The sequence below is a fragment of the Cryptotermes secundus genome, unplaced genomic scaffold, assembly GCF_002891405.2.
Source record: "Cryptotermes secundus unplaced genomic scaffold, Csec_1.0 scaffold120, whole genome shotgun sequence".
NCBI classification, from domain to species: Eukaryota; Metazoa; Arthropoda; class Insecta; order Blattodea; family Kalotermitidae; genus Cryptotermes; species Cryptotermes secundus.
The window spans coordinates 1,375,352-1,393,182 of NW_019742442.1; the positions used below are offsets into that span (position 1 = coordinate 1,375,352).

The 17,831-nt window shown below is 39.6% G+C and overlaps 1 protein-coding gene across 1 annotated transcript; it reads left to right on the forward strand.

Annotated features, from left to right (window-relative positions):
* Nucleotides 1-152: 152 nt before the first annotated feature.
* LOC117282989 lies at nt 153-4,623 on the forward strand. The gene is made up of 3 exons (XM_033754944.1): nt 153-194; nt 2,430-2,701; nt 4,128-4,623. Exons 1-3 carry the CDS (start codon nt 153-155, stop codon nt 4,417-4,419), a joined length of 606 nt encoding a protein of 201 aa, XP_033610835.1. The 3' UTR covers nt 4,420-4,623.
* The last annotated feature ends 13,208 nt before the right edge of the window (nt 4,624-17,831 follow it).

Genomic DNA, 17,831 nt, shown 5'->3' on the forward strand with positions numbered 1-17,831 from the left:
CTGTGGACCTGTCGTCTTGACAGATTACTGATGATGATGATCTGTACTAGCCAAGATCCAGTGCTCTAGTAACTCTATCATACTGAAAAAAAATCTCTTGTTCACTGCTTTTTTACATTATATAAAAAGTATTTTTAAAAGATGAGTATTGCATGAACATTCAGAGTGACACAAAATTTCAAGAACTCACCTTAGTATGATAATGGTGGTTCCATCTCAAAAGTTCGCAGTGCCGCCATGTTGATTATGATGATAGGAAATTGAAAACTATAAGTGTGGTGTACCTAATTAACTGAAAGGATATGTTATTTCTGGGGAACACACGGAGGGAAAGTACCCTAAATCCTTTTCCTCAGACTTTTTTTAAGAAAGGGGAAATTTTAGGAGTACCTTCAGATGCCAAATCGTTTTAGAAATGTCATGCCAAATCAGATTGCCAAAATATTATCCTAAAGTCTAATGATTTTATTGAAAATTATAAATCACTTAGCTATTCGAAAAATACATCACAGTCCTAATATTAACTTTCCTGCCCCAAAATTTGAACCTCGTTTCATCATCGCATACTTAAAGATAGAATTATGGTGTTAACATATCCGTGTGTTTGGGCCTCAAATTTCTGGACAAATGTAAATATGAATGCCATTCCACTACAGACCACTCCAATTTCGTAAATTTTCTCGCCTAACATAAGGACTATGAACATGTTGAGTGTTGGAATTTGTGGCCTGTAAACGACACTAGCGCCACTTAATTTTAGGATCCTGAAATTTCGTGTGGCATCTGATGTTCGAAGAAAAACAAAGTTTAGTGAGGTCACTTCCCTAGAAAGGACAACAAACACATGATGGCCGCACATCCACATTTAACTTTAGATTTGATGGCGATAATTATTGTGCTGCTGGAACTAGGCCTGTGACATCCGGGAATGGATACATTCGTACATATTATCACATATATGGGGTATGAGTGACTAATAATTCTGGGCTATGGATTTGAAGATTGAATTTATTCGACTCACCTATTACAATTACACTTGATTACAACAGCTCACACATTGAACTCCTTCTTGATAACGATTCTCTTACTGTTGTCTGAAATTTGTAGGGTCTCTAATCTCCCTACAGCCTACAGCTCCTAGTTTGCCCTAGTTTAATCTGTACTCCACTGCCGGTCCAATTCTATCAGCTTAACTCTGATCTAATCCAAGTCCAAGTCACATTGCGACTGACGGTCAGTCAGTCAGTAAATCTTGGTGTCGAGCCCCATCTGGGGCTCATGACCAGATATTTATTACCTTTAACAGTTACGGTCTTGTTTTTGTGGGGCACCCTCTCTGACGAGACGACGGGTCTGCCTTTTGTATGTGCTGCTGGCCCTTGCCAGTGCAATCTTTCTAGGGTCTGAGTCCCTTGGGACTCGAGACCATATCTTACTGTCTCAGATTTGAGACTTCCCTTTTCGTCGTCTTTTACGACTCGCAGGGTCACGGTGGAGGTATTCGACCCCGCCTCCACACGGGGTTGATCTAATCCTAGCTACACGCTGTCGTTATATAGACTCCAAACGGACCACACAGAAAACACGGCCTCTATTGCTGAAGAAGCTTGTTTACCACTCGTTTACCTAGCAATAGATGTCCTATTGTTTTCCCGTTAGTGTGTTGCGGGGATGTGTTTATAGACCCATTGCCTAACAATGGACTTCCGCTTGTTTTTTTCTATTCCGGAATTTTAGGCAGTGTTACCTAGCCATTGCCCAGAAACGGCCCACATATCACAATATCCTATGCGAACTATTCTTCATATGACTAAAGTAAAAACATTGCGAGGGTCCTAAACTTTGAATTTACGGATGAAAAATACAACATATTTGGTTGAGTCCGTATTATTGGAAATTATGCTCAAGAAAATATAACTGAATCAGTTTAAAGTTGTTGCTAGCAAAACTACACGTACTTCAATTTAAGTCTTTTAAGAAAAGTAAGTATTATAATTTCCTTATATATGATCATCTAATTCAGTTTCCAAAATTATATTAATATATCTAATTATTCAGCTTATAAGCCTAATCATTAAATAAGTTATATTTATGTTATTCGCTGTAAATAACTCGAAGAAGACCCTTGAAACAAAGACTGTCTCCTAAGTTATATGAGAAAGAAACAACGGGAAGTTTATCTTGTCTATCCATTTTTTATCGAGACAAAAACCATTTTCTTACTGTGGCTACAGAGCGACTTAAATCTGAAAGCTGTAATGTACGGATCCACGAGGTTTTGGCTTGCCAGTGAAGATTACACAAAATATCTTAATTGTTCTAAGAATTATGTATAATTTTCAGGGAAAAATATAATCTAAGCCAAATGGAGCTAACTGAAATACTTCAAAATGTCCAGGTATGCTACATAATTCATAACTACTTTGCAGGACACAAATGATCCCGACGTGAAGAGACTTTACTTTGAGAAACTGTACACACAGCCGATTGGTCGGGCATTCACGTCAAATGAAGTTGGAGTTGCCAATATACGCAAAGGCTTACACGCCTTCCAGTCAGACGCAGATGTTTACAAAGTGATGAGTGATACCTTTGAGGAACACGAAAAATGCAGATACAAGGAGATCGTTGTTTTTGTAACAAACTGCCTTGCTTACCCCGTAAGGAAGGGGTCCCAATACAAGGAGTTTATTGCAAGAAAGTAAGTTCACTTTTGCCCAAGGAAGGATATACTGAACACTTAACGGCTCTGGTTCATCACATACGAATATAAACATAACCTAAAAAAATATGAAAGCTACACAGTAAGGAGTTTTATAATTTGTGCCATTCAACAAACTTATTAAGGGTGATTCAATACAAGAGAACAAAATTAATATACAAGTTGCATTTATTGCGAAAATCAGAAATGCGTATAATATTTTTATTTGAAAACCTTAAGAGAAGAAACCATTCAGAAGATCTAGATGTAAATGTGAGGGTAATATTAAAATGGGCCTTCAAGAAATGGCGTGTTGAAGTATACGTTGGATTCAAATGACAGGGCATGTACATCTGTAGCTTTGGCAAAATCGCCCACAAGAACTCTACAAAAGTTTTTTTTTTCTTTTTATAACCCCCACCACATTTCCAAATCAGTCCATTAAATATAACAACAAATGCATTCTTCAGCATATATTTTTCGAGAACACGCTCAAGTAGGATGCGAATATTCGCTGCCCTCCAGAGGAAGCCGTCAGCTGCTTTATGGAACCCGCTCTTTAGCAGTAAAGCAGTACGTTTCATAAAGAAACATTATACTAGGGAAACAAAACATTCTGAACTTCAGTTCATATACTGTACACATTGTAATAAATTAATTGATGACTGAATTTAACACGTATAGGCCGAGGCTACCTTGGTCTCTGGCCTTAAGGGAAGGACATAGACTGAGGGTGCTTGAGAACGGGGTGTTGAGAAAATTTGGCCCGAAGAGGGACGGGTAACAAGTTAGAGAAAACTGCATAATGAGGAGTTTCATAACTTGTACTCTTCTCCAAGTATAATTAGAATGATCAAGTCAAGGAGAATGAGATGGGCAAGGAAAGTAGCACGCATAGGGGAAAGAGGCATAACGTCAAGAGTATGCATGAGAGCGTGGAAATGCAGCACGAATCATGACGTCAGATGAAGGTGAGTGGTTAGTTTAACGCTTCTACCGGTTTGCTCTCCAGAAAAGGGTCCTAGGGGTATCCATTCCATAAAAAGCTGTGGGAGCCCCAGGGATGGGTTGGTCATAGCGGTAAAGAGAAGATCAACATGAGGGGTCATACACGTTCCTGTTTTCATATACGATCCATCATACGTTATGAACTACAGAGGCTTTACGTCGAATGATGTGAAAGGATGACCAGTTTAAGGGTGTGGGGAAAGAGTCAGGGCCCATTTCAAGGCACTTTACCGACATTCACGTGGCTGAAATCATGGCAGAATGTGTCATGACTAAAACTCAAACTCATAACCCAACGAATATAAATCTAAAGACTTGCTGCTTGAGTCAGCTGACTTCTACTTCCCATACAGACGCAACCACTGTGTATTATACGTGTATATATTGAAGCTAAGTTGAGTGTTTTTCATTTTTACAGGGCTCGCTGGTTGAGAGAAATCGGTTTTGTTGGTCGGGAATATAAACGCTGGTATCACCAAAAGCCAAAATGTGCAGACAATAGCCAGGGTTTTGTAAGTGTTCGGATCCAAGACTTCTACCCAGCATTGGTGGTCTTGGCTTATGGAATTCTGTTTTCTGTTCTCATTCTCTTCCTGGAGGTGTTTTATAACAAGATTCACCTACGATGCTGTCAAGCCGGGAGGAAGGCCCCTCTTCTGATACGGAGCCAACAGAATATCATTGCAATGAAATATAAGCATTATAGATGACTAAACTAAGTCATTTCGCAGCAGTTTACTGTGAGGCCCATGTTCCTCACCACATAAATGATGAAACTGTGTTTGACGAGAACAAGAACCTGTTGGGAATTTTAGGTTAGGGCTAGTGATCCTGAAGAAATGTACCAGAAATCGTGTGATATGCTTGTCAAGATGAGAAAGAATTGTACTGTGTATAATAAAATACCTGTCATATAAAAGTGCGTGAAGTAAAAACGTTTCCTTCTTTGTATTAGTATTATGTTTTCTTAGAGTGAACAATTTTTTAGTCACTCCCAAGCAATCGAACTACTGCTGTGCCCATTGTACGCCCTCCATTTTGTTGCGACTGCACTGGCGAGACCGATCGCATGCACCAGTCGCTGAAACCCGCTGCTCGTACACAGAAGCGACAGAGTGATCACCAGCAAACCTGGAAGAAAATAGAACCACCTCACTGTACCCTAAACTCATTATTGCTATGAGACTACACAACTGAAATAGGCCAAGAACCTGCTCGTTCGATAGAGCGAAATTTGCAAAGTTTGCTGAAACCAGAATTTCAAACGTGTAAATGGGACACGTCGTATAAAAAGTGATGGGGCAGTCCCCCCTCCCCAAAAGAACCTCTCCATACGATATTTTTCATTCGGTCTGCTGCGTCAGTGGGTGACAAATCATTCAGGCTCCAGCATTCAAGTACCGCAGCTAGGAGGCGGATGGCGTGACGTGGTCCCTGTAAATTGAATAGGGATCAATGCAAAATTGTCAATATGCCTAAACAGCACGATATGAGGGCGTATAGGGAGAACTAGAAAATCTCTACGCATTCTTCATTTTGGCACATGATGGAGGTGCCTGCTTTACTCCGCTTCCAAGAACCAGAGCACCGGATGTACGCTGGACAGGAAGTTGGGCCGACCTGACAGCCTTTCTGGATACCAACGAAGAGAACATTCTTTTTCTGTAGGAAACTGTACTCAAGCTATCCGGTATTAGGCAATAATTTTATGCCGAAAGAAATATATCGTTATATAAAAGAGTAAAATAAGTTAAGGTGGAAAGGAACATAGAATTTTGCAAGGTGCGATATTTGTTATACAAACTGTAAGCAGTATCTTTTTACCATGACATCATTCACCATTTTCCATCTTGAAATTATTGCATATAAAGATATAAATTGACTGTAAAATTTGAACATTCTGTTGCGTGTCTTATTTCCTATGTGTTTTTTATTACTTTCGGGAGCATGCGGTACAACCGATATAACATCAGTAGGGTAATCTGCTTTTGCTGTATATATACTCACGTATTTGAACTGTTACTGAATGCCTCGTCTCCACTGTCGCAAAACTGAGTACTTTTTTCAAAGGCTCTTCCAGCCCGTTCAGGGCCCAGACCTCTTTTTCAGTTCCGTAATCATTTTCCACAGACAGTAGGACTCCTTGGACTAGTGATCAGTCCTTCACAAAGCCGCTACCTGAACACAGGACCACACAAACACAGAGTAAAGGCATACACACACCAAAATCCATGCTCTGAATGGGATTTGAACCCACAATCCCAGCGTCCGAGCGAGCGAAGGCAGTTCATGCCTTAGACCGCGGGGCTACTCTGACCGGCCGCGCTGCTAAGTTTGCATTTTAATAAACAAGAATTGAATCGAATTATTATGTGATTATCTTCTTCATGTTGTGTTTGTCCATAATGTAATTACCTGTGTCTGTAATTGGCCTTGTGGCTGTTGACCCGGCACATAAATAGTTAATAACTGAATTATTATGGAATATCACTGTGATAATTTATTGGAAAGATTAGATTTGTTGACACTGCATAACAGGCGTTTTCATTTTGATGCTTTATTCTTATAAATAAATGTTTTTAGTGGGACCAAATATTGCTCCCATTTCCTCGAAACCATTCTTTTCATTACTCGGAACATTATAGCTTCAACGCGTTAACTTTCTCTTCCGGCCACTGTTCTTCAGCTAGAAGTGGTGCAGTTTGTAAATTTACAGATATTTTTAGGAACTGATGTTTCAGTATTAAAACCTAAACTGATTCATTTTTCTATGTTTCTGTTGTTTCTAATTTGTTTTTTTCCTGTGTTTTCTTATTGCTGTTGTTTGTATTCGAGCTGACTCTATAATTGGCCACTAGCTATTGATCTCAACATGTAATAAATAAAGAATTTAACTGAATTATTTTATTAAGAGCATCATCATCGTCGTCGTCAAGAATTTAGTGAATTTCCATTCCAAGAAGTCGCAAGTCGTTTGTTGTAAGTTCTACAAAAACAGAAATGCGGATTCATGGAAATCCACTCCAAGTTAAGCCAGTACTGCCAACTGAGCAACACAGCCGTGAAATAGCAAATCAGCTGGTGTGGATGTTCAGTGGGTCTGTAGGCGGTGGATACATTGCAGTGACAGGCGCACGCAAGAGACAGCGCCTCACAAGTTCATTTGTAATAAATTATACAAGTTCACTTTCTTCAAGTTCAATGGTTAAAATTTCATGGTCCCTAAGAAAGGGCAGAGACTTGCGACTTGGGACAGAAATAGTTGGGCCCTCCCAGTCTTAATTTGTTTCGTATATCAGTTCTGAAGTAACAACTCAAAATGTCAAAAAATCGTCAGAAAATCAATTTATTATTTCCTTCCTTAATCTGTACCGAACTAAAGACCAAAGTCGAGACTCATAACGCGTTTCGTTACCGAAGAAGGTTTTCTGTCTGTAAATAACACAGCAGCATGGCCAGAATGGATACTTCACTGCCGTTGTCTGTAGACTTTTAAACCCTGATCAGATTTACTCCTCTGAGACTCGCACTATTTCAGCAACAATTACGTCCAATGAGGACACTTCCTTATGCAGTAGTCCTACTGGGGCTTGTAGAGGTAGCACCTATCACCCCAGAAAACGTTTGAATTTACATCTCTTGCTGTTTTGATCTGTTTTACCAAAATATGAAGGGACTTAGAAGTCTTCTTAGTCTCAGCTGTGAGAACCTCACATCCCGCAACTTAGAAATAATTTCAGTGCTTCCATGGAAAATATTTACCGCATAAATAATAACATTTATTTATCATTGATAACTGACCAATGAGATGACTCAGTCATAAACTTCCCGGACCCTTAGCCTGTATTTCCTGCTCCTAAAGACAGTGTATTCCAATACGACTCGTAGGGGCGGAGAGCTGATTGGAAATGCGAAGTCATTTCACAGTGTGAAAGCGGAAATATGACATGAACATATTAAAGGATACCGGGGTGAGTGGATTGAAATTGCAATTACACATAATTTTAATTTTCTAGTTGAAAATGATTATTTTGCTCTAGATTACAATTTTAAATGTATCGAGAATTATTCAAATACTTTAGAAGGAATCTTAAATACACAGCACTATCTAAGAAATAAGTTATGCGATTTCATGGCCTAATTTTAATTGCACTACTGTCACTTAATTCAATGCATCATCGGATTAGTTCTCAGGTATTTCTTATGAAAATGTCACAGGCCTGAGAACAACACATGGATAATGTTCGCCCCACGGATTGTCAAATAATATTCCTAAACGAGGCTTAGTCAACGGACTATTTTTTAGTTATGAAATGTTTCCTTATATTTACAAAATATTTCAAGCTTGCCACGCGTATGATTATGCAACTAGAGACACGGGTGCCTTAATTGCGAACTGATGAATCAGTTTCCAGAGCAAAGCGCAAATTCAATTTACAGTTTATTAATTAATCAGCACAGATAGAAATTAAAATTATTGATGATTCCAACGAACATATTTAGCCATTATTTTACACTTCATGTGAAACCGATAGTTTAAAAGTTATTCTAATTATTTATAAAAACTTTTGGATATACAAAATTTCGCGTGGTTCTGACTGGCAACCCGGTTCTTCAACAAGAAATTTCCATTTCCCCTCTAAACAAAAACGTGATGTGATTTCCGCATCCACCTGCGTTCCTGGACGTAGTCAACGTACAAATGATTGTCAGGTGTTCGCTTCATCTTGTTCTTTCGAACTTCGACTGGCTGGAGATTAAAAGTGCAAATTATAGTACGCTGACTCCTGATCTCTAGATCACTGTCATCCATCCACAGTCGCAAACTTGTAGAAATAGCTGTAACAGAATAAAAGCCTTTCTTATGAAGAGAATATTTCTGGAGATTACTTAATATTATACAAGTTTTCATCACACTATTTCTGTACTTGTGTCTACAGTCTAAGTTCTATTGGTACCGCAGTAGACAACTGCAACCACTGTAAATGAAGCTATAGTTCAAGCTATCTAAATAGTTATTCTCGCACTGACAAATTTCTTTGACGACTTGTCTGTACTTGGTGCATGAAAGTATGTCAGGAGGAGATATTATTTCCGTACGTGTCATAAGAAAATTGGCTGTCACGCTATATGTGGCAAATTGGTGAAATGAATCATGAAGTCTGGTGAACTTACTTAGCTTAAATCTGTATATAATCGTCTTAAGCACTCACTCACGCAGTTTCAGAATTATGTGTCTAAATAAGTAAGGACAGGATTAGTCATGCTCAATTTCATGTTGCACCGTATTCACCTAATCACAATCGATAATTTCTTAATGCATTTTCTAAACATTTTCATTTCATTTATATTCAAATCAGACTTGGGTTCGTGCAGTCACTGAGTTCACGTCGTAATAATACTGGAGCTCCAGCTTTTGTTAATGGTAGTAATGCAGTTGGCTTTCTTACAGCGGTGGTTGTGAGGAATTCTATCTTCTGGAATATAACGCCGTGTAGTCTGTTGAAAGGCAACGAAATACGCGGCTTTATATCCAAGAAGCTAGAGCTATTCAATGATGATGGTATTTATAAGGGAATCATGTTACTGCGGTCAACGAAATCTCTGGGATTGGGTGGTATCCACAGTTCAATTGTAAATAGTTGCTGTGGGATATCCTCCGTTTTACTGAAGTTTGTACTTAATCTTAGCTCTTCAAGCAGACAATTCCTGTTGTATGGAAAACAATAGTAATTTTTCCGTTGTTTTAAAATGTAATAAAACATCTGTTAATAATAATAGGTCTATTGTCCTTTACAATGATTTGAATTGTTACGGAATTCGATTCAGATTATCCGCTTTCAGGAGCCAACATACAGGATTTTCCTGTGATATGTCCCATCTGTATCACGCAACTTGATATAAAGCAGAACTGTCTCAGGGCCCAGATTTTTTCTTAATTATAGAGGACCTCATTCATATATGTTGCATCTGACATGGAGGGTGTAATGTTGCCATAAATTATTAAGATTTTTTTATTGCTAGTGGGGTGGGACTAAGTCACTTGTACCGCGGCCACTTCTGGCCTATTATACCAGCCCCAGATGACAGGTGAGGGTGATTGTGGAGCAATTGGGGGAATGAAGATTGGCAGGGGAAACCGAAGTACTTGGAGAAAACCTGCCCCAGCGCCACTTTGTCCACCACAAATCCGACTTGGCCAGACCCAGGATCGAACCCGGGCCGCTGCGGTCGGATGCCAGCGACTAACCGCTTGAGGTATGGCGCGGTCCAAAATTATTAAGATAGATTAAATTCAATTTTTAAGCTATATATCCGTTTAGCATGCTAACCGTGGCTAAAGACCAGTGAAGGCTAGTCATCTTTGAACTAATTAACTTATCGACTAAAAGCCAGTCCAGTAATTGTCCATAAGATATGATTACGCATATTTATACTTCATCTGTTGTATGTCAGTTTATTTAATTCATTTTGATAAGAATGTCAGGCGTTCAATTGTCTAATTCGTGACAAGGTGAAGAAGAAGAAAAAAGACAGAATATAAAGATTTCCAGAATAAATGTTTACATTCAAATCAAATGTCACTGAATATTGTACACCTTCTAAATTATGAATTTGATCACTTCTAGATCACAGAGCTTATAAACAGCTGTTGGTTGCTTATATATCTATCTTATTTCTGACTGTCTCTGCATGAATTTTGTTTCGTATAGTTAGAAATCGCTGAGCAAAACGTGTGTTAATTTACAAAATCATAATTATTTTCTTAATTCTGTACAAAAAAATAGACAGTAATCGTGCTTTTAAATTTATCTGATAAATATCCATGATATAGTTAACTGTTTGTGCATTCTCATGTGAATTAAACTATTCAAATTTTTCATTCTTATTTTGCTTTTAAATTATTTACAAGAATTTATTTATTATAAGAGGAAATAAACTTTATCTAAAGGGTTATGATTACAAAAGGCGAGACAATGGACAATTGGTGTATGTTGTTTGGACTCGCCATGATTCTACACAGTAGGTTAACACAGACAGAGTTTGTTGAGAGTGTTACTCAGAAACTCATCAGCTCATTCATGAATGAGAATCAAATAAATTTCGCAGTATTCATCAACTGTGAGGCACCAGGTAATGATCAGATTAAAGTTCTGTCTTGGAATGTGAATTGTGAATTTCATGTACAAATCACTGGAAGGGTAAACTCCCATTTCGTTTATACGAATTTCACCTACGAATTTTCGCGGACAGGCCATCGTGGCGGATTCTTTAAGTTTCGAGAGGCAAGTGAAATACAAATAAAGTAACTGAGATTTATGTATGCATTTCTATGGAAATATTGAAATACTTAGTTTCAGGGTTCAAGGTCTTTGTTAAATATGTACATATCCAGCTGAACAAGAAATTTTACATGTTGTAACTGAAACTGAAGTTTCATTGCTGACACCAGAGAGATTGTCATTTGATTTTATACTGAGCAATTCAATCCAATTTTCAACCATGTACAAAAATAGCTTCATGTTTAAGGGTCCTTTCATATGCTGATAGTCGCTCAGGTGTTCAGAAAATATATATCTTTTCCTGTAATAATGAATCAGGATAGTTTGCATACCGGCAGAGATTCGAACTGGATACCTCACGAAGAAGAGCTTACAGCGTAACCTCAACACCAGTTCTTGCTGTTGCGTAGTACCGACTGAGATATTAGGAGTATTATGAATTACGATATGCAGGGAATATGGATGAATTAAACTAAGAAAGTAGAGATTCCTCATGGAGGGCCTTGCGCATGTTCACATCTGCCCGTCACGGAACACCATCCTGAGTCAGATGAATTCAAGGGTCTTTTGGTCGCGCCATAGTTCAAGCGGTTAGTCGCTGGCTTCCCATCCCGGTGGCCCGGGTTCGATCTCGGGGTCTGGTCAAGTTGGATTTGTGGTGGACAAAGTGGCGCTGGGGCAGTTTTTCTCCGAGTACTTCGGTTTCACCTGCCAATCTTCATCCCACCAATTGCTCCACAATCACCCTCACCTATCATCTTGGGCTGGTACAATAGGCCAGAAGTGGCCGCAATACAAGGGACTTAGTCCCACCCCACTAGCAATAAAAAAAGGTTCTTCTAAAATATGACGCCGTGTAGGAAAGAAGAAATGTAACAACGTTTCGAAAGAATACACTGCTTCTATCTTCAAAATAGAAGATGAATGTTGGTCCCTATGCATCGTAATACACTATCTGACACACCAGAAGACTGTAATTCTAGTATTCTAGTAACCTTAGCTCCATACAGATGAATCCAGTTCACATCTTCCTCCTTTCTTCCTTTAAGGTCCATATTAATGTCATCCTCCCAGTTGCACCCAGTTATTCAAAGCGGTCCCTTCTCTTCAGGCTTTCTGACCACCATTTTGTAGGCATTTCCCGCATTTCCCAGGTTTGTTCTGCGTCGTTCCAATCCGATACACTTCGAATTATTCCCTCTAATAACATCACAGGAAGAGTAGGATTTATGAGACTTCCGGTGTTCACTTTTCTTCCGTCTCTTCTTACTTCATCCTTCGTAGGTCTCAGTATCACACCAGCTCCCTGTTCTCCTCCATTTCAGTATTACCCTCTAACCTCTTTCTCTGTCCTCACAACCATATGGGCCTCCACAGCCTGTTACAGGGATAGCTTTATATTCACCTATGTGTTATATTCATTTCGCTTCCCAGTTTCATGGGGCATCACCTCGCCAGTGCCGTGAAATGTGTTTAACTCAAAGGATTCAACACGAGTTTTTTCTAATTCTCTTTTTTCAGATTGCGCCTTATCCAAGTTTGGAGCCATTTTCAGTACAAGCAATCATATAGGTTAGGTCTGTTGTCTTATTTCGGACAGTGGTGTCAATAAGAGGTATTATTTATAGCACAGTCGGAGAACTTTGAAGAGCTTTAAGACTGGACGTGACATCTAAAACCTGCCCGTATAAAGGTGGCAATTTAATAAGTGTTAAGGGGCACCCGTGTGGAGGCGGTGTCGAATACCTCCACCGTGACCCTGCGAGTCGTAGGAGGCGACGAAAAGGGAAATCTCAAATCTGAGACAGTAAAATATGGTTGCGAGTCCCAAGGGACTCGGACCCGAGAAAGAATGCCCTGGCAAGGGCCAGCATACCCATCTTCTCGTCAGAGAGGGCGCCCCACAGAAACAAGACCGTAAATGTCAAACGGTAATAATTAATATCTGGTCATGAGCCCCAAATGGGGTTCGACACCAAGACTTACTGACTGACTGACCGTCAGTCGCAATGTGACTTTGACTTTGACTTGTTAAGGGGGGCTTCCTTAGCAATAGAGAATTGGTTCTGGGATATAAAATTTTCCCTTTTTTGTCAGGAACTTCATTAATTAGTTCAAACAAGCCGTGACGACTTCCTCCATGCCCCCATCAATTCAAGTCAATGAAATCTGCTCTCTCTTTCGATACTTCATGACCTCATCAGATGATGTAGGGATAACACTGCGTTCCGGATGCAGTCAGGTAATGTGTTTACGGGTGTGCATGACATCTCTCAGTGTGCACAGACACATGTTGGGACAGTACTGTGTGTCAGATGTAGGTACAAATTCAATATGCACACCGCAGGATGAGGACGGCTGAGGTTCGTGTAGCAGAATGTAAAAAGGTAAAACTATTCCTGTAACAGGCCGTGGAGGCCCATAACGCTGTGAGACGTCGAGGCTCCCACATTTTCTAGGCAGTCGGCTCACAGATGGCGGTGAGGTTGTTAGCTTCTCGTTTCAGACCTGTTAATTTACATCATCCATCAGAAGTCGGTTACCAAAAATTAGAGCCGTCCTGAAGAAGAAAGTGCGAGTGGAGAATATGACGTAACAAGTAACAGAATTCGAACAACAGATAACTGATACATTGATAGAGATAAATATCGCCTCCTACCGAATCCTTACCTACTCATCACTCACGATCATTTTCCCATCTCATTCTGCAGCTCAAAGAGCGTTGTTGAACATCGTAAGAATGATACTGTACTGTTGCCTCCTCTGCACTTGTTGGGCAGTTGGTGCAGTGTGTGCAACAAATGTGATGACCTCATACACCAGAAACATATTACAATATATATATGAGGTATATGAAACCATATGGTTTTTTTAAACAATAATCTACGTTTTACTGCGTTTGCAATATTATGTTTTGTATATAGTTAAGAAACTAAGAATGAGTTCGGCAGTTTGTGTAATATTTTGAAATAAGTGGATATTAAGTATTCCGTGAAGTGTTTTAATATGTTACTTTATTTTTCTAACCCAGACGATATAACGGTCATGAAATTCTTCTCAGAAAAAGGAGTGCGAATAAAGGTTCAGAAGGCATATGACGCTGTGCGAATTTCTGAGTTGCTTGGCGTTGGAAACCATAAGCTGGCTGTAGTACTTGATTGGGAATGCGAAGACAGCCCCAGATTCCTGGCAGAGGTAAGGAAATCGTACATACGGAAACAGTTGCTGGGTCAGTTAAGGGCACATTGTGAGAAGGAAATGGGTAAATAGGAAACTGAGAACATTTTGCTTGACTACTTGTGTTGCCCCTAGTAAAAATATACGTTACTGTAGACAATGTGGTATATAGTGACCTGAAGTAATTACTCTTCAAAGATTATAAGNCTTTTATATACGTATATATACATGATCATTTTGTTTAGGCTCTGATTATGTTATTGCATGCATGCAGTACCTATGCATATGTTGATAAGTTCATTGTTCAGGTTCAGATGAACTCCATTTTGTTTATCTCTTCAGGTTATAGGAGATACATGGGNGAAGTTATATAGCAGACTTCACTACTGGCTTCTCTTAACAACCACTGGTAATCCTAGAGTAACTCAAGAATTAAATACAGAAGCCCCAGAAGCACCCAAGAGTCGTGTGCATACCACACCACCTGATGATAACCTGCTCTTATCCAACGAGAATTCACTGATGATATCACAAGAGGATCGACTCATCTCCGCTTTAGGACAACTGGACCTCTCTGTAGAGAGTCAGGTCACTGTAGCACGGCCAGGACCTGCCGTGAACACGATTCTGCTGCAGGAAGTTTATAGGATTAAACGCGAATTGCCTCTCATATTCACACTGCCCCGCGACTGGACTCCAGGGCTCCGGTTTCCAAGTGGCCCACGGAGGGACAATTATGGCGGTCTTGTGTTTCCCACAGCAACTGTGGTGAGTGTAGTTACATGTATTTACCTATTTCACGACTATGTTGTCACAGAATTTGTTGTAAGTGTCGAATAACATGTAGATATAGCCCCAAATGTTGGGTGGCTTGGGATTTGGAAGAAAAAAGTACGGCATATTTAAAGGAATTTTACAACTATTTGACTTATGTGGCTGAGAAAATCAACAGAATTCTCGCACAGAACAACTGAAAATTCTGCAAAATTTCGGACGAGTTATCGTTTCGATTGCAAAGAAAGAGTTGCGGCTACACCAATCGACTTGGGACGTGGTACTTGGCGCTTGAAGGTATAGAAGAATGAAGGAAATTACACAAGGAAAAGCTTAAAATTAGTGATCTTGATCTGACATCACTAGAATAACTAAATCAAGAATGACAGGCGGGACTTGAGAGAAAATTTTGGTGCCCAAGTCTAACAGAAGGAATGACTGAGAGAGATAGGATTCTGTGAGACACCAAATATTGAACTATTTTAGAAAAGTGGGCTACTGTATTGCGAACTGGGTTTAAATAGATAAGCTGAGGTCAGTGATGGGATTTTGCAAATTGATTTCTTGACCAAATGAGCAATGCCTTTTTGAGTGAGAAATATTCTTACTGTTGAATCTCTTTGTTAAAAAAAGTACATACATACTGCAGTAAGTAAAAAAGAAGTAAAGCTATCCCTGTACCAGGCCGTGAAGGCCCATAGGTTTGTGAGACGTTTAGGGTCCCACATTATCTAGACAATCGGCTGAAAGATGGCGGTAAGGTTGTCAGCCGTACGCCCCGGCCGCGCTTTACTCCCCAGTCCTGGCTTACCTTAAACTGTTAGGTCGTTGAGACCGACCCGAATTCTATCATAGTCATTCTAGGATAATATTGGCCAGTGTTCTGATACTGAATGTGAATATTGCTTTTATATACGTATATATACATGATCATTTTGTTTAGGCTCTGATTATGTTATTGCATGCATGCAGTACCTATGCATATGTTGATAAGTTCATTGTTCAGGTTCAGATGAACTCCATTTTGTTAATCTCTTCAGGTTATAGGAGATACATGGGAGAACTTCCTAGACTGGCGCTATAAGCACATCAACTCTCTGACAAAATTCCATTATGTTCTTGTGGAACATGTCTCCAGAATGCTGAATTTCAGGTAATATTGAAATATTAGTAAATTACGGCTTTGTGCAGTGACCCAGAGTGAAGTTGACCCCGTAACAAATCGCCATTCCATAAAGAAGCAATAAGGGGGGGGATCTGGAAGAAGTCCATACATGAGAGCTAGGTGGAGGTGAGTGACCATATTTACACTACGGCCAGTTCAATCCATTTGAAATGCCAATTGAATGGGCAGCGCAGCCAGCCTGACTCTCTTCAGCCGGAAGCGCTCCCGGCCGCCCTGCCTGCGGCCATTTGCTTCTCTGATTCAGCCATCTTGACGCATCGGAATGCACAGTGCTTTATATCACTTCTAAATAAATCACATGACACCGAAACTCCGAATGCTGGAACATTCCCAGACATCCATGAAGGCGATGATGGCGCCGCATTTATTTATTGTATTCTATGAGCCGGGATAAATCAGTAAGCCCAATAAAATACTTTCGAAGTGACCGGTATTCAATTCTTAGTATGGGTATTGCTNTTTGCGGGCCATTGCAAAAACGACGATCACACAAAACAGTTGTCACTATAAACTCTGCCGAAACTAGTCCTTACCTTCTGAAGCAACGGTAGTCGGCTTATCGACTCAGGAATGTTAGCTCTATGCGCTCATAGCGGCAAAACGCGGTACTACAAAAGCTCTGCCAACAAAAAAAAATTAGTTCGGTTTCTTTTGGGTACCCCATCGTATTACCTCCAAAATTACAGCATCGTTCCCGAAGATCCATTTGAATATCACATTCCCATAAACTCATTTGCTTCAGATGCGGGATATTTTTGTTAGATTTCTAAACAAGCTCATGAATTTCTTGTTTTTCTTATGCGTGCAATACAATTTTCTCGCCCGACTCACTCCAGAACTGAAACGTTATACCAAACATAGATATTAATCTAATTAGTCTCCTGACTGCAAATATAATTCTAGTCTCGAAACGTAGCACGTCAAAAAAGAGCTGAGGGACTCGAATACTGTAAATATGATCGGATGATCAANGTAAAGGAATTTTGACCTGCTAGTGTTCAATTTGTATAACATATTAGGTCTAAAGAAACAAAGTAATGTTTTGATTTTTCACAGTTGAGTAATTCTGTTGTCGTTAGTTTACATTAACGAAATTTTCTTTGCAGTAAAACAGTTGTGTCTGAAAATGTAATNATTGCGAACTGGGTTTAAATAGATAAGCTGAGGTCAGTGATGGGATTTTGCAAATTGATTTCTTGACCAAATGAGCAATGCCTTATTGAGTGAGAAATATTCTTACTGTTGAATCTCTTTGTTAAAAAAAGTACATACATACAGCAGTAAGTAAAAAAGAAGTAAAGCTATCCCTGTACCAGGCCGTGAAGGCCCATAGGTTTGTGAGACGTTTAGGGTCCCACATTATCTAGACAATCGGCTGAAAGATGGCGGTAAGGTTGTCAGCCGTACGCCCCGGCCGCGCTTTACTCCCCAGTCCTGGCTTACCTTAAACTGTTAGGTCGTTGAGACCGACCCGAATTCTATCATAGTCATTCTAGGATAATATTGGCCAGTGTTCTGATACTGAATGTGAATATTGTTTTTATGTACGTATATTTACATGATCCTTTTGTTTATGTTATTGCATGCATGCAGTACCTATGCATATGTTGCTAAGTTCATTGCTCAGGTTCAGATAAACTCCATTTTGTTAACCTCTTCAGGTTATAGGAGATACATGGGAGAACTTCCTAGACTGGCGCTA